Consider the following 19284-nt stretch of genomic DNA (forward strand, 5'->3'; position numbering starts at 1 on the left):
AGGGAACTATTCTGTCAGGGACTAGTGGGGACACACCTACAGTGAACTTTTCTGTCAGGGACTAGTGGGAACACACCTACATGGCACTATTCTGTCAGGGACTAGTGGATACACACCTATAGGGCACAATTCTGTCATGGACTAGTGGGGACACACCTATAGGGTACTATTTTGTCATGGACTAGTGGGGACACACCTATAGGGCACTTTTCTGTCAGGGACTAGTGGGGACACACCTATAGGGCACTATTCTGTCTTGGACTAGTGGGGACACACCTATAGGGCACTATTCTGTCAGGGACTAGTGGGGACACACCTATAGGGCACTATTCTGTCAGGGACTAGTGGGGACACACCTATAGGGCACTATTCTGTCAGGGACTAGTGGGGACACACCTATAGGGCACTATTCTGTCAGGGACTAGTGGGGACACACCTATAGGGCACTATTCTGTCAGGGACTAGTGGGGACACACCTATAGGGCACTATTCTGTCAGGGACTAGTGGGGACACACCTATAGGGCACTATTCTGTCAGGGACTAGTGGGGACACACCTATAGGGCACTATTCTGTCAGGGACTAGTGGGGACACACCTATAGGGCACTATTCTGTCAGGGACTAGTGGGGACACACCTATAGGGCACTATTCTGTCAGGGACTAGTGGGGACACACCTATAGGGCACTATTCTGTCAGGGACTAGTGGGGACACACCTATAGGGCACTATTCTGTCAGGGACTAGTGGGGACACACCTATAGGGCACTATTCTGTCAGGGACTAGTGGGGACACACCTATAGGGCACTATTCTGTCAGGGACTAGTGGGGACACACCTATAGGGCACTATTCTGTCAGGGACTAGTGGGGACACACCTATAGGGCACTATTCTGTCAGGGACTAGTGGGGACACACCTATAGGGCACTATTCTGTCAGGGACTAGTGGGGACACACCTATAGGGCACTATTCTGTCAGGGACTAGTGGGGACACACCTATAGGGCACTATTCTGTCAGGGACTAGTGGGGACACACCTATAGGGCACTATTCTGTCAGGGACTAGTGGGGACACACCTATAGGGCACTATTCTGTCAGGGACTAGTGGGGACACACCTATAGGGCACTATTCTGTCAGGGACTAGTGGGGACACACCTATAGGGCACTATTCTGTCAGGGACTAGTGGGGACACACCTATAGGGCACTATTCTGTCAGGGACTAGTGGGGACACACCTATAGGGCACTATTCTGTCAGGGACTAGTGGGGACACACCTATAGGGCACTATTCTGTCAGGGACTAGTGGGGACACACCTATAGGGCACTATTCTGTCAGGGACTAGTGGGGACACACCTATAGGGCACTATTCTGTCAGGGACTAGTGGGGACACACCTATAGGGCACTATTCTGTCAGGGACTAGTGGGGACACACCTATAGGGCACTATTCTGTCAGGGACTAGTGGGGACACACCTATAGGGCACTATTCTGTCAGGGACTAGTGGGGACACACCTATAGGGCACTATTCTGTCAGGGACTAGTGGGGACACACCTATAGGGCACTATTCTGTCAGGGACTAGTGGGGACACACCTATAGGGCACTATTCTGTCAGGGACTAGTGGGGACACACCTACAGGGCACTATTCTGTCAGGGACTAGTGGGGACACACCTATAGGGCACTATTCTGTCAGGGACTAGTGGGGACACACCTATAGGGCACTATTCTGTCAGGGACTAGTGGGGACACACCTATAGGGCACTATTCTGTCAGGGACTAGTGGGGACACACCTATAGGGCACTATTCTGTCAGGGACTAGTGGGGACACACCTATAGGGCACTATTCTGTCAGGGACTAGTGGGGACACACCTATAGGGCACTATTCTGTCAGGGACTAGTGGGGACACACCTATAGGGCACTATTCTGTCAGGGACTAGTGGGGACACACCTATAGGGCACTATTCTGTCAGGGACTAGTGGGGACACACCTATAGGGCACTATTCTGTCAGGGACTAGTGGGGACACACCTATAGGGCACTATTCTGTCAGGGACTAGTGGGGACACACCTATAGGGCACTATTCTGTCAGGGACTAGTGGGGACACACCTATAGGGCACTATTCTGTCAGGGACTAGTGGGGACACACCTATAGGGCACTATTCTGTCAGGGACTAGTGGGGACACACCTATAGGGCACTATTCTGTCAGGGACTAGTGGGGACACACCTATAGGGCACTATTCTGTCAGGGACTAGTGGGGACACACCTATAGGGCACTATTCTGTCAGGGACTAGTGGGGACACACCTATAGGGCACTATTCTGTCAGGGACTAGTGGGGACACACCTATAGGGCACTATTCTGTCAGGGACTAGTGGGGACACACCTACAGGGCACTATTCTGTCAGGGACTAGTGGAGACACACCTATAGGGCACTATTCTGTCAGGGATAGTGGGGACACACCTACAGAGAACTTTTCTGTCAGGGACTAGTGGGGACACACCTATGGGGCACTATTCTGTCAGGGACTAGTGGAGACACACCTACAGGGAACTTTTCTATACAGACGATTGTCGTGACATGTGTGACCAATAGAATGGCTATACATGTAACCATCAGTAATTACAAGTCCCGTTGTACCTATTCCCAAAAGTTTGAGTTTGATGTTATATGTATTGTGATATATATTAGTCCACATTCAGTAACAACATTGCAACTATGAGGCGTTGATACTCGGGACATGATCAGGAACCGAAGAGACAGAGGAAAAGACATCACGGACTATACGGAAACCAAGTGGTCCGGAATCACATACTTTTCCGGTTCAGTGGCTGTAATAAGGACTCAACACTGTAAAAAAAATATCCCTAACACACTATTTTTAACTACACATCACAATTTACTAAATCAATCAATGTGGTTTCATGTGCACCAATGAATAACAGACAGCACACCTTCGAACAATAGTCCACTCGGTACCATGTAGAAACATCTTCTAAATGAAAATGTGTATTCATTTCATTGCATATACATGTGTGTATTCATATCTTGAAATCTGTGCTTGAGACCATTGTGATTCGACAGCGAGGCTTGAGAACAATTTGTTTGGATGATTGTGGTTCCGAGTCGTAACCACCATGCAAGCTTTGTGTGTGAAGAGTACTTGTGTATAGTATGTCTCGAGACTTTACGCACCGTTTGATTCGCCATTTAAAGTGACACTAAACACTGTGATGGATTTGCGATCCAATGAGCGAGTTATATATAAATCCGGGACGGCTCCAGGTGACACAATGTAGGGGTCAAAGGCCAGGGTTTTAATAATAAAACATCAATCAAAAATTACAATTGAATTTCACATATAAGTACAAATGTATTATTTGTGTATTAAATGCAATCTACAATTTCTATAATTTAAATGGCAGCTTTGGTATCATCAACCTTTTGAATAGTGTTTGTTGCTATAATAGCATGTTTGCAAAGTATGACTTTCGGATATTTTTTTCGGCTATATTACTAAAACAGTTTTGTTACCCAAAATGTGTGTATCTAGAGTGATTTGATTTCATGCCTTTAACGTCATGCCATTGGATCGTTACATTATGTGTTCGTTGTCCTATCGAACACATAATGTAAGAAGAGAAGAAAATGGTTCTGAAATACGAAACAGTTTAACATATTTACAATTGGTCGGGGAACAAAACAAATGGTCGGGGAACAAAACAATTGGTCGGGGAACAAAACAATTGGTCGGGGAACAAAACGGAAGAATACAGTGATGACATGTTAGGTAGCACCGATAATGCAAAGGTGGTTCAAATCTATCATGTCTAAGAAAGAATAAGCTGCTTGAAACCTTACATAAATACAAAACACAAATATGCATTTCTTCTTCTCGATGTCCAAACCAAACGTGCATGATAAATATGTAGTTTTATCTGTGTACAAAGCATCCAAGAACTGCATCCTTGTATGCAAACACTATCACGTGTCCTATAAGATCTATGCTTACTTGATAACCAAATACCATTTCTGTTCGGTTTCATAGTTTTAGAAATACTTAATACCAGCTTAACGTTTAATTTGTATTGGATTCTTAAATCCCACAAAAATTCTCCTCGTCGATGGGTTTTTTCAGTAGTTCTGCTCATTGCTCCACCTAGCTCTCACACTCACATCATCATCCTTCAGCTGATTTCATCATCATCATCATCATCATCCAGAATATATTAATATCATCATACACTCTACTCTTACATAATCGTTATCACATCACTGTCATCATCATCGATAGCGACATATTGTCGTTGTCACCATCCTCATTAAACACTATCATCAACTTATGATGATCATCATCATACATCATCATCTTACCTCCTCATCAACAATACATCATCATCCTCCACACTGTATGGTTGTCATTATGATCATATACCATCATATCATATCCTCATCAATAACATAATAAAGGTTTCCATTTCCTCCAGTTAAGTTCAAATTCCCTCTGAATGTAGACATTTTTTACTGTTATTTTTATGTTTTTGAACAAGGAAGTTATCTTTGATGACATTAAGGAGTGCATTCAGATTCAAAGAGTTGCTCAGGCATCTAGTCTTGTAAATGTACTACATTATAAGAATTAAAATTTCGTTGTCCACATAGCTCGAGTGTTGTGATATTAAATTTCAAAAAGGAAGGATTCCTTATTATACGCAAAAGGAATCAGGAGTATATCAAGTAGAGATTCAAATCTCTGAAGTAAAGATTGTACCTCTTTACATTCCCATGAACAATGCACTATAGTTTCATGCTCCATATTACACAAGGTACATAAAGGACTTTGACTTAATTTGAATCTAAAAGGAAAAGTGTTTGTTACTAAAATACGGTGTATAATTCGAACTTGGGACCATTGTAATTTTTCGTGACTACAAAAGGTAATTTAAATATTTTTGTCCATTTCTCTTTATCTATATTATACTCCTGATTCCATTTTCTGGTTCCAGTAGGCAGTGTCACTGGAGCGATAATAATATTATACAAATCTTTAGAGCATTTCTTACTCTTAAATAATATAACAAATAGTAGTGGTATGGTCTTTCCCTCAGGAAATAATGTCTTCTTAAAAAGCGTTGGATAGCAGATACCAATCCATGATATTGCAGAAAGTTTGTATTGATTTGAAAACTATATAGAAACTCGTCAAATGAAAAAAAGGTCAAATTATCTGAATTTTTAATTAGGTCATTCAATGTAAACACACCTGCCTTAAACCAGTTTGAATATTATCATTTCTTTCTTTTCAAATAAAAGTGGTTATTGTCACTTACTTTGGAGAATAGTTTGTGAAAAACACAACAAAGGAAAGGAATGAACATATGCTTAGCAAGATATTCAGATATATCGACGGTGTGCTGTCTGTAAATTACACGGCACTTCGTGGCCACATCAATCGTACATATCCTCGTGCACTGTTGACGCTATCCTCGATTTTTACTGTAACACAACCAAGAGGGATAGCTTATTACGAAGATTTACGCTAAGCGGGACGATTTCGAATTCCGATGGTAAACCTGCTACTCCAACCTACGGTGTTAACATGTCGTCACAGTTAATTTCGTATCCAAGTGTCTGCCCCGAATACCATGATTTCCCTGGAGAAAATGTCGACTGCTGGCGGATCACTAACAACACCGGGTTTCTAACGCCGCGAGTTGATGAAGATTACGGACAAGATTTATGATCTGTGACCTCACTGGATACAAATTATCAAGTGTTTGTATTGTACGCCTTGTTGTACCATTGCCATTACCCCTCTTCTCGCTTTGAAGCCGTGACATTACCTGGATTTGACAAAGATTGACAAGGCGGTAACAGTTGATGAAACAGAAGACGCTTACCCTTCCGGGATACATTCTTCTTATACTTTTTTCAATGACTAACCATACATATTTTCATCGTTCACATAATGTTTTTGCTTCATCTCAATTTTGAATTCAAATAAAGGTTCAGTTTACACTTCGTTACTCGTATATTTTCTTCACAGACCAATTACTATGCTATGCTATGATATATAGTTTAACCACGCAAGGCATGTAATAAAAAAAATAGTTGTTTCTCTTTCCCCTTAGTATTGACGACCGCTTCGTAGAAAACTTACTTCGGAAATAGAAGTTACTTCGACCAATACAGAGGACACTAATTCATTTCACAAGTGGCTTAACAGAGCAAGAAATCATACAGACATCGATAGATAAAATTTTGCATCTGTGGAAGACACTCTGGAAATTTTCTCCACAGTCACAAAACAACACTGTATTTCTGTGCGTAGTTTTGAATATTGTCGCTGTATTTTTGTTCGACATAATATAAAATAGGGAAAATTACCATCAGATTAGTATTGATACATCACAACAGTAAAACCGGAATTGGAGTAATATGTAAAAACAACTTCAAAACATTAACGTTGATATACATGACAGAGTTACTCCCCGTCAACCTGAAGACAGCATAATAAGTAGAAAAAATGTAAGAGAAAATGCAATGCATCGATCAGAACACACATTCAATGTAAATTATTATAAAAAAATATATTACTAAAACATAAAAGCGTATTCTTGAAATGATACTGTGTATAAAATGTTTAGATTTAAAACGTGAAACAAAATTATACCGTAATTGTGCAAAAAACTCAGAAATTAGCCCATAAAATAATACAAGTCGTGACAACCATTTGTCAACATTGGAAATATCCTAATAATGTGAGATATATCAGGTTTCATATACATTACTTTTAAATATATATATATAAGCTTTAGGCGTTTTTTTAACATTTAAATAATTCAGTTTCCATGAAGGGGGTTAATAAATAAAGACGTGTACGTTAAGCGAAATAGTTTATGCAATATTATAGAATATATATATATATGATATTGATTTATAATAGTTGGACTATCTACATACCGAAGTGCAAATATAATCGTAATCTTAACTCGAAATCGATAAAAGACAGCACAAAATATATCAAAGAAATATGTACAAAAGGTTAAGATCTGGTATTCCGGATGTATAATCGTCTTTTGCTTCATCGACGAAAACCGCCAAGTAAATCTAGATCAAGTCCAAGTAATGGCAGGTTCTCAAAGACAGAGCCGAGGCTGTGACAGCAAAACCGTAAACGTCGCCAAATACCGTACAAGGAAATAAGTAGAATATTTCCAAGAGATCATATTGGTGACCATTAATATTGCCGATAGTCTCGTCAACCTACACCGCTGGAAACACTGTGCTGTATATTGGTCAGAATTCCACATCTATTAGAGAATCGTGATGTTCGGAGCAAGCCCAGGAGTATTGTATTAATTGCATCATGTAAACACCGTAGGTTGGAGCAGCAGGGATGTTATCAGTAAAAAAGGGAAAGTTCACGATCGAAAAAACGAAATTGCCACGTTTATTATGTGGCTACTCTCTGAAATTCATTGAATTCCATTACCCATGCGAGTTTGTACTGAATATTATTTTGCTTGAAGTCCAAAGTGTATTGACGACTATAGTAAATATAACTACGCTGATTACTTTAGACGCACAAGAAGTCCTTTAGTTTGGCTTACTCTTCATTTCATTGTCACCTAAATAAAAGTTATTCGAACGTTCCCTTTATATACATGTATATACTTATATAAGTAGCCGTACTGAGTTTTTTGTTTATCCGACAATATTTGTGACACATAACACAATTTACTATTTTGAAGGCAAACTTAACCCTATCCTACCACAATAAATCACATCATTCTACATGATACACAGATAAATAAAACAACAAGATAATTGCGAAGAATCAGCAAAACCGCAGTTCGAACTTAAAGTGGATAAAATAAGGGCAAACAAAATATGTACAAATGAAAGATTTACATTGAGACTATTGAAAATGTACTGGGAAATGAGACCAGAATTCTTTGTCTTCTGCCGCCTAGCTGATACCCGCAATGAAAACTTAGCAATCCAAGTAAAGACACGTCCTCAACGCGGGAACCGGGGTAGCGATAACGAAACAAGGAACACTAATGATCGCAATCAACAGGGTTGACCTCCATATCAGACATGGAAATATCATAGTTTCCAATTAGATTATGATGGCAACTGTAAAGTTGTTAATACTCTTAACCAACCTGTCTCTCTTGAAACCCAGCATTGTTAGTTTGTCCGTCAGCAGTCGACATCTAGCACGGAAGTCATGATATTCGGAGCAGGATCTTCAATACCGAATCATCTGTGACATTTAAACACAGTGTTTTGGAAAGCACGGGTGATATTCTACAGAAAGGGAAAGTTAACGATCGGAAAATCGAAATCGTCACGCCCATCGTACAGATTAGTAATACGTCGTCCCTGTAGTGACAATCCGAGAGGGTATAAACGATAGACGTGGTCAGTAGATGTATATTTGTTTATGGACAGGATATCGTCGATATATCTGAAACTGAAATTGAAGGATTTCGCAAGGTTTTTGTCATCAGTCCTGATGAACTTTTAAATAAGTTCTGCCTGACATGAACACAAAATACATTCGGCCGCAAAGGGAGCACAGTTTGTTCCAATATGAATGCTTCAGTCTGCTGGGAAATCTTGCCACCAAACTCAATAAAGATATTACCAACCATCCTAAGCATACCTCATTTTGGCCTTTGTCGTGATTTTCTCAAAATATGCTCCAAAACAGTTGACCACAATGGATGTATATCGCCGTTCACCTATCTTGGAAAAGAAAATTTCTTATAATAAGAGAACGAAATTCATACAAATTGGTATAAGGTATGGCAATGTACAGAGTGGAAGAGTCGAATTTGAGATAGAAGACATATTATTGAAGTGAGAATGTTGAAGATTGATCATTGAACCCATGCCTAAGATACACCGACGTGTATTTCACAAGCTGAACCCCGGTCTACAACACTACATATCACCATCCCTCCTATTCTACGGCAATGAAAAGTACAATAAAACGTTCTATTTATTTGGTTATGTGCAACTAGTTATATATTTAATGTACCATATATATATATATTGTCAACAATCAATTACGGATCGACTTGACATTTATAATAAATATATATATATACTGTATGAACAGACTATGAACACAGAAACAAATCGGGATGTTACATAGTTGGTAACATTAATTAACATTAAATAAATACAAAATTAACCAATGCACACGCTGTTCACACTACACAACAGTTTATTCTAACTTGTTCACATTAATTTCGTTTACGTGTGACCGCCACTTTTTTGTATGTGTCATAATAAATGAACGTAGATTTGGACGCATAACTTGAAATCAATAACGAAAGGTACACTCGATCGGCATAACGTTACATTTATGAAAAAACATGCATCACTGCTTTGTTTTGATGTTACATTGTGCAAACACTTTAAAGAATATATAAGACAATCCATGTGTATTTACTAAGAAGACGTCAATAGTTTACAGTAAAGCAATGATTTCTTAGCAAATATTGTACAGAACCCATATCGTAAGTAGGTTTCTACGTCGATAACACCACCTTACAGGGTAAGGGAGATCACTTAATACTCTACAGCAGTACTCGAACGATGCACACACAACGATAAGTTGTCAGTCAGTACCTATTGATCTGGAAGACACCGCTAGTGTGACCACTAAGTAGTATTTGAAGGTTGGATGGATTAAACGATTTGAACAAAATTCATATACCATGAAGCAGGGAGTTTTCCAAATTGACATTTTTGCATTCCGTACGTCGCCCGTCGTATTCCACAACTGAAGCTTTTGTAGTATAAAACAGTTCTTATATTCTTCCATTTTCAGATTGTCCTTATTTTCACTGAAGTCGTACAATAGAAAGTATGGGGGACGAGGCCGGAGGATCGAAAGCGCAAAACTAAATATACTCCTATGGAACAGAGACGTAATATACGTCTAACACATGTGTTATATACGTCTCTGTGTGGAAGCAATGTTGAAATCTTGAAGGCTACTTGTAATCTCTCTAGTGCGATTTGTATGGAACGCATAATTAACATATATTCAAATAATTGCACCTATCTTGAAATAATTGAAGATGGGTGCAATTCAATTGAAGATAGGTACAATTTATTTATAGATAGGTTCAAATATGACGAATTAACCATATTTTCAATTGAATTAACCTATCTTAATTAACATATATTCCAATTAATTGTGCCTATCTTCAAATAATTTCAAATAATTGACGATAGGAACATTTAATTGAAGATATGTCTAATTTAATTAAAGATCGGTTTAATTTGATTAGAGATTGGCTCAGTTCAATAGAAGATATGTTGTATTTGTACCTATAGGTTCATTTCAATTGAAGATAGGTTCAATTATATGTTAATTTGGCGTTCCGTTGATATGAGGCAGTTCAGCTTTATGAAATTTTACGTCATTTTAATATAAAGTTTAAACTTTTGAATAATTAGTCTTCAAAAATATATACTGGAAACTGGAAACAGTGAGCTTCATTCATTGGACATCATCGAACATGATAAGAAAGTATTGCGAGCGCTGCATGGCGGTTTTTCATCTAGACCTTTCAAACAATATTCCAGATGTCCCTAAAAAGGTCTGACTCACGAATGTAGTAATATATATACTTTGTAAAATGTGTATTGATAATCCTAATATGATGCGTACGCCAACTCAGTAATGTAAAAACAGGTATAACTTAGAGGTTTACTAATGAGTGTTTTGAGGATTTTTTTTTAAATAACTTAATTGGATTTTCCTTTTTACCTTCTGTTACTTACTTTGCATAATAAACACCCACAATTATCTCTGAAATTAATGTAAGTATTTGAATAGTTTTTACAATCTGTTATTTTACATACAAGAACACCTAATCATGGTTTCTGAAATTAATATAATTATGCTTATTTGTAGGCCTAGAGCATAGCACGGGATTTCTTTTGTGGGGTTGACAAACTATCCTATAATTGCCCCTGTTCACTTGCCAGCTATTTCATATCAATTTCGACAAATGCCTAAGTCATGCGGTGTAGTGTTGTCATTTGCGAAACTCAAAAACATTTCAATCATCTTAAATACGCGTACGTGTATCGAAAAAAATGTCTTTGAAACGTTCCCGCGAGGTACGTTTGGAACTCCTCTACTAGATGCATAAAATTTGAAAATCCGAGTGTTTCCGTTCTGTTTCCAAAACGAGGCATTGTATTTGTAATTTTTCCTGTATTCTGTGTCGAGAAAGAAGTGGCTGGGTTTTACCCCACAGTTCTTCTGTATCAGAGACATTTAGCGTTGTAAGTAACAATTTATTTACAAGATTTATTGATAATGAAAAGTAAAATAATCAGATTACCACATAAACGGGTCATTACAGGAAAATATAACCCTACTTTGTCCTCTCACCTGGGTGAATGTGACTGAAAAGTTTACTGGATGTAGGTTTTTCTTTTGTGTTATTTTTAGATCAATAGTATGATTGGATTTATGCACATGTTACGGACAGAACTAAAGCTATTATCCTTTCATTTTCAGATGATGTCGAGAACGTGAACTTCAGAGAGAGAAGCTCGTACGCGAGGAAAGAAGGGACTTGTCCCGTTCCCACCCTATATGGGAGGAGGAATTGGGTCATGACCCTCTCGTCCAAAACAAGTCAACGATCGCCAAAACAAAGAACAACAGTATCTTATAGAGAAAAAACCCTGAAACAAGCCACAAGGATTAAAAGTTGAAGAAAAGAAAAAAACACGGCATAAAGCGTTTTGGCTGCCCCAACAATACCCATGGCGGACGTTGACCCAGAAACGCTATTAGAATGGCTGCAGATGGGACAGGGGGACGAGAGAGACATGCAGTTGATTGCACTGGAGCAACTCTGTATGCTGCTGTTGATGTCCGACAATGTGGACAGAGTATTTGAAAGGTAAATATCTTAATAAACTGTATTGATGGTATTAACTTGACAATGTTCAAGTGACTGTGTATTATAACTTTGCATGCAGGAGCAATGATGATCATGACCAGGTAACCAAGATCGTACAAGCATCAAATGTAATCACTGTATTTTCACACTTTCATTAGTTGTTCAAAACTTAAACAAATTTACCAACCGAAGGTGACATAGGTTTTCAAGTGTCACAGGCCCGAGCTTAAGGGGCATATGCTTTGTTGAAGAGGACAGAAAATATGTCATCAAACAGTCTACAGATAGATTGCTGTTAATCAGTTATAATCACAGTTGGTAAGATTGCTGCCCATCTATAACTTTCAGGTCTCAATCTAAAATCCTCGTTCGGCAGTTGCAATTTTCACACTTTTGTTACTTCTATTTAAAACATTTCATTGAAATTCATCCTCGATACTCTACAGAGAGTGTAAGTGAGTGTAACCCCAGGGGTGTCAAGGATTATTGATCATAGGATACACACTTATGGACATTTCAGATGTACATGGTTTTTAGTTAACTTTCGACATTAAGTAATTTCAGAAGCACAATAACTTTTTCCTTAGAACTTGGAGTGTCAAAACACATGTCAAGGAGACCTGTTATATTTTTTAGTGCTCTATAAAGTCCAAGAGTCAATGCTCATTTTGGGTGTTCAATGAAATAATAACATTAATACTCTTCATCTATGAAACTTCCTCCATCAATATTGACGACTACATAGTTTTGTAGTCTACTTAAAGTTTTATAGTCTACTTAAAGTTTTATAGTCTACTTAAAGTTTTATAGTCTACTTAAAGCTGTGGGATGAGTTCAGTTTAAGATGAGATCAGTTGAGTGCCTGGAAAAAAGCAAAAATTAAAAAAAGTATTTATAAACAACATAAAAGGAAAACATTGTCAAATTGTCAAGATGTTTGTTTGGGATTTGACGTCCTCGCCAAAGCCAGGGTCATATGAGGACATCAAGATGGATCCAGAAAGCAAGATATTGGATTTGGATGCCAGTCTTCATTATTAATATGCTGTTAAATATGTTGATATATTTTGATACAAAGTTTTTATGGTACTTTAGAATCGAAGTATAAACTGTTGTAATTATTTAAAAACTGATAGATAGATATTTTGACATGTTAAGCACTGTCAGATGTATGAAGCTGCCATGTACCTTTGTGCTTGATGTTTCATGTTTTAGATATGGTACTAGTTTCTATTAATTTGTGAAAGTGCTGGCCCCAGTAACATTTCATAAAACACTCCTTAACTTCAGGAAGTTTTAGTTTCATTTTTCTTATCCTGAAATGCTTTCAGTATTAAACAATATAAAAGTGAAAGAATTTCCTTTTGTTAAGGAGTATAGTCTCGAGCACAAGAGTTAGGAGACTTTCCTTAAATGTTTCCTTTTCAATAAATATTTGTGTGGAGACCAATGTCTGATACTATTGGTGTCACATCATAAGCTAACCTAGTTGGCATCCTTATTCCACCAAATTATTTAAGAAATAAGAAACCTGCAAAATATTGACACCAGATATTCCTTTTATAATATATTACAGGTATTATGGCCTCAAGTAAAGTCATTATTCCCCTGAGTCTGGTAATATGTACGCATAGAGCCTGTTGAATTACACTTTGAGGATGATTACTGCTAATTACTGGACAGTGGTGTTGTGATATGTATATGTACCAGGTTGTGTGGTCACTTTGTTTTCAGCTGTCTATACTGGTATCTACAGCAGCTTTATTGATTTTATTTGGAATCCACCCATTATTCAAGATACACAGATCTAGACCAATATAACAAGTACAAGCTGGATTCTGGCATATATAGCTACCACACTGATTTTTTTGCTCAGTTTAACAGTCGAATACAGGCTGTTTACCCTAGCTAAAAAGTGAGTTATTTTCCCAAAATGACCAAAAACTGAAGAATATATTCTCAATTTCAGTACAAATAGGAACTGGTAGTTAAATGTAGGTAACAAAAACACTACCACAATATAAGAGATACAACAGTACATAAACTAATACTGGTAATGATTATAATCCAGTATAAACTCGATTTCACTTCTATCAGTAAAAACAGAATTTACATACTGTGCTATAACATATTGTTTACATAACCCTCACTTTTGTTTTAACTAGACACAGGACATACTGAAAATAAACATGACGAAGTCATAAACTGAAAGTTACCAAAATAACATATTAGTCATCTTTGTACTACATGGTTTATCAGTAATGTCTAGGTAGCTGGATAGACGAAAAGTATATCTGCTGGTATAAATCATTTCACATGCAGATTACTCAGCATGGCTATAATTATTTATGAATGTGTTTAGATTCATTTTAAATTTTCTTTAAACATAACATGCATGCCACATCCTTAAACTGTACAAGTTGATAGGACATTAAACAAAATAAAACCCCAAACCGAATAACATGCATGTCACATCCTTAAACTGTACAAGTTGATAGGACATTAAACAAAATAAAACCCCAAACCAAATAACATGCCCCTTCATATGTTTATTTATTTGCCCACTCCTGTGAGCACTTCCCTGACCCTTTGTCTATCCCACTCCCCTAGACTGTTCCTCGGGACAACTTTCCTGGTTTCCTTCCTTGAGGCATGTCCCATGCATTTAGACTTGCTTTCAGTATAAAGGAAGATTGTACACTATGTTTTAGTTGAGTGTGACACTTGTATAATAAGTTATATACACATGAGAACAATTGACATGAAATACTTGTACATTTCTATAATTACATGTATATCTCATTACAACCATGGCATGCACTAAATACATCTTTTCCATATTTTTGTGTATTGCCTCATATTACTGATTGTGATGTAAGAAATAAGAAAATGGACATGACATGACATCATGACATTGAATGTCATATATATATATATAGAAGATAGATGATATATAATGTTAAGACACAGATGTTGAAGACCAGGTGGTATCAGAGAAAACATATTTTTAATGAATAATTATATACATTCCTTATAAATGTGATCAGAAAACATATATTGGAAGTATTTCAATTGCATATGAAAGTATATGCATGCAATCAAACTCTACAAAGTTTTGATTTAACTTGACAGAGCCTCATAACACTTAAAATGAAAACTGCTTAGAATCATTTGATTATTCTCCTTGGCCTATATGGAATGGAAAGTCAGCTCAGAACCTATATAAACACAATAATTAAATTACATTTAGTTAATGTATATATATATCTTATATAATGTATATATATCTTATATAATGTATAGGTCAAAGAAGTAATATAGACAGTATATATAATGTATATATATAATGTATATATATATCTTATATAATGTATAGGTCAAAGAAGTAATATAGACAGTATATATAATGTATATATATACATGTCCAAATTATTGTATGATATCCTTCAATATTAAACAATAGAGGGAAACAAATATACAATAGCAGTGAATTTGTAGCAAGGACTATATATAGGTAAATGGCCCAGAGTGAACTCTTCGAGGAGAGTCCAGTGCACCAGATTTACCAGTTTGGCTGTTATCCAGCATCTGTAACAAAGGATACAATAGACCCTCTAGCAGTAAATAGTTAACAGTGATGCTGGTAACAAAGGAATTGTTATATAACAAACTCTGCTATATATATCCTTATCAATTGTTCTCATAACAAAGGAAGTCAATTAAATCTCGCTGATAAAGGTTGTAATACATGTACATATAAAATTAATACATTCATGGCTCAAACTATATTCTGAAACTCTTTTTAAACAAACTTTTTTTTCATAGATAGGTTTACATGCATAAGTGCACAATGTAGCTAGCTTTTGTGGAATGAAACTAACATTTACCTAGTAACAAAAACGTTAATATAGCTACATGGAGATTATTGTATGTTATGTGAGAAAGAGGTGTTCAAGTGTAAGTGTTTCCCCCTGGGTTAGATAAGGAAATTAAATGACTTTATAATTATTGCATATCAGAAATAGATACACATGTATATCAATGCAGGAAATCACTATAGAGGTATTAGACAATGAACCACAGCAGGTGAATGTTCTCAAAAGGTCGTAGCTCTGCAATGCCTCTCTCTGCTGTGTTTGTTGATTACTTTATAGACTGTGTACTGGGATCACCTATATAACATCCATTATGTATGAAGGTATACCTAGCCTATACACAACATACCAGGTGTATATATACTGTCTGTGGGAAACATTGATCAGTAGAAGTTATATTTACTGCAGTATTGACACAGCAGCCGTAGCTGTAGATTGACAGGTAGATTGACCACCGATAGTTTTAGGACATGTAGGTTAACTTTCAACTGTATGGTAGCTCTAGATCTACCAGTTATTACTGTGTATCTATAGGGATCATATAAAGCACTACGGAATAGATTTGAAGACTTTCCCTCGCAAATTGTTATACAATGCATCTAGGTTAGTGTTCTGCTAAATGTTAACAGCTATGTGTAAGTTACCAGGTGTATACTTGTCAGTGTTCTCCCCAGGCTGTTTTTGCAGCCTGGCACCATGCTCCTATAATTTCTTGCCATGCTGCTATCCTAGGTCTTCTCTGCTATATATTCATAGTGAATTTAAAGTAACCATGCTGCTTTGATTTTACATAGAGTGCTTGTATCATTTACTTATATGAAACTTCATTGATTAAAATTTTACAGAAATATTTCAAAAGATCATAATATATTGTATAACTTCATACATTTATTTGTTACAACCCCCACCCAACTTACACAACTGATACTGGAATTGGGTTGTCTGTCATTGAATAATTCTGCTGTTTGGAGATCCTCGTGTTAGCTAGGGAAATATATAATTTTACATGTACAAACATAGTTGTGTAATTAAGCCACATCCGCACATGAAGACATTCAATCATACATATTTGCAAGCTGAAGTCATTAAGAGCAACACATAAAGCTATATGTATCATGATAACACACTGGGAGTTGTCTAATGTTCTGATAAGTGATGATAATATAGGACAACCACCTGTTAGTACATGTACTAGTAGTTGTATAACATGGTTCGCACAGGTCTTGAAAAACCCTTGAATTTGATGTCTGTCTTGAAAAACCCTTGAAAATGACTGTAAGCCTTGAAAAACCCTTGAAAATCAATGGGAGTCCTTGAAAAACCCTTGAAAATCAAAGAAGTTAGTAGGGTATCCGTTTCTGTCATGTTAATTCCGTATTTTGTAATCATTCGCCGCAAACAATAATTATCTTTAACACAAATTGATCGTCAAATTGCAGATCGTAATTTTTAATAATTCCGGAAAATATATACCGATGAAGTTTCCGGTTTTACTTTTTCAATTCATATCGTCACTGCGTTTGAATCGTAGTCTAAGCGCCAAAGTGACATAAGGTCATGCGCATTAAGAATATTGTTAACAGGAGGGGAACACGAACGCAACAACTGCGATGGGGAAGTGTGTTTTTACCCGCAAATGGCTAGACGATCCAAGATTTTTTTCGGTGAGGGAGTTCAAGGTTGATAGGACTTCTGCTATGAGCTCGCTGTGTAACAAAATTATCGATCTGGGCAAGATGAAAAGTCATTAACACGTGAAACATTTTCGGGGACCGCTTCGACTCGGCCTTGGACACTTTTATACCAAACCCTCTACTTCAACGACAAATACATTGAGACCTACCTCGACTGTTCCTAATCCAAATCCGAACACCGATGACTTTCCTTCAGTCCTAGCCCCTCAAGGCCTTGTTGTTTATTAAAATTGTTTGTTTATTTTGCAATATAAATGAGCCCTTGAATTTTCAAAATTTGTTTTGAAAAACCCTTGAAAAGTCCTTAAATTTTGAGGTCAAAAGTTTGTATGAACCATGTATAATGTAATATACTGGTCTGACACGGGACAACCACCTGTTAGTACTGGTAGGTGTGTAATGTAATATACTGGTCTGACACGGGACAACCACCTGTTAGTACTGGTAGTTGTATAATGTAATATACTGGTCTGTCACAGGACAACCACCTGTTAGTACTGGTACATTTTTGTAGTTGTGTAATGTAATATACTGGTCTGACACAGGACAACCACCTGTTTGTACTGGTAGTTGTATAATGTAATATACTGGTCTGACACAGGACAACCACCTGTTAGTACTGGTAGTTGTGTAATGTAATATACTGGTCTGACACAGGACAACCACCTGTTAGTACTGGTAGTTGTGTAATGTAATATACTGGTCTGACACAGGACAACCACCTGTTAGTACTGGTAGTTGTGTAATGTAATATACTGGTCTGACACAGGACAACCACCTGTTAGTACTGGTAGTTGTGTAATGTAATATACTGGTCTGACACAGGACAACCACCTGTTAGTACTGGTAGTTGTGTAATGTAATATACTGGTCTGACACAGGACAACCACCTGTTAGTACTGGTAGTTGTGTAATGTAATATACTGGTCTGACACAGGACAACCACCTGTTAGTACTGGTAGTTGTGTAATGTAATATACTGGTCTGACACAGGACAACCACCTGTTAGTACTGGTAGTTGTGTAATGTAATATACTGGTCTGACACAGGACAACCACCTGTTAGTACTGGTAGTTGTGTAATGTAATATACTGGTCTGACACAGGACAACCACCTGTTAGTACTGGTAGTTGTGTAATGTAATATACTGGTCTGACACAGGACAACTTGGAGATAGACACATGCATTTTGTTTCCTGTAATGCATGTCCTACAGAATATGAATACTGATACTTAGCTATAAATAGGTTTAACTTGTTTAGCTTTAATAGCCAGCTAGTGTTGGCAGGTTATGTCAGTATGATGCAGAACACTATGCAAACACTATTCCTGTGCTAGGGAAAGGGGGCATGTGGGATATAGAACTTATGTTAAGGTGGAGTTGTGATGATGGTGTTGTAATAGTGGTGTAATGAGTCACCACTGGACTATATAATAATCAGCTGCATAACACCACTGTAAGCTAGTAATTCAAATAAAAACTAGAGTTGTGTGACTAATCCTGCTAAAACACCACTAGATTTTGGTGTAGTATCTTTGTGACGTATATTTTCTAAACATACTTTATAAAGATTCATTAATCATCTGTAGATTACCTAATGGATTCCCAAGTTTAAGCTGATTACCAGATCACAGTGTGTGACTGACATGTGTGAACAGGATACAGGTGTTATAATGTCTATCACCTGTTACGTATACATGTACAGATCTGTCTGGATCTGTGATACATGTGTAGTACAAACACCCCATTTGT

At 37.2% G+C, this 19284-nt stretch overlaps 1 protein-coding gene across 1 annotated transcript in view; it reads left to right on the forward strand.

Moving 5' to 3' along the window:
- Positions 1-11236: 11236 nt before the first annotated feature.
- The window catches only part of LOC110454650 (E3 ubiquitin-protein ligase HECTD1-like), a 59372-nt gene continuing 51324 nt past the window's right edge, over positions 11237-19284 (forward strand). The window contains exons 1-2 of the mRNA XM_021504285.1: positions 11237-11334; positions 11573-11963. Coding sequence (XP_021359960.1) covers positions 11824-11963 — 140 coding nt within the window. The 5' untranslated portion in view covers positions 11237-11334; positions 11573-11823. The remainder of the gene's footprint in view (positions 11335-11572; positions 11964-19284) is intronic.

This window comes from Mizuhopecten yessoensis, unplaced genomic scaffold (genome assembly GCF_002113885.1).
Source record: "Mizuhopecten yessoensis strain PY_sf001 unplaced genomic scaffold, ASM211388v2 scaffold7987, whole genome shotgun sequence".
Lineage (NCBI taxonomy): Eukaryota > Metazoa > Mollusca > Bivalvia > Pectinida > Pectinidae > Mizuhopecten > Mizuhopecten yessoensis.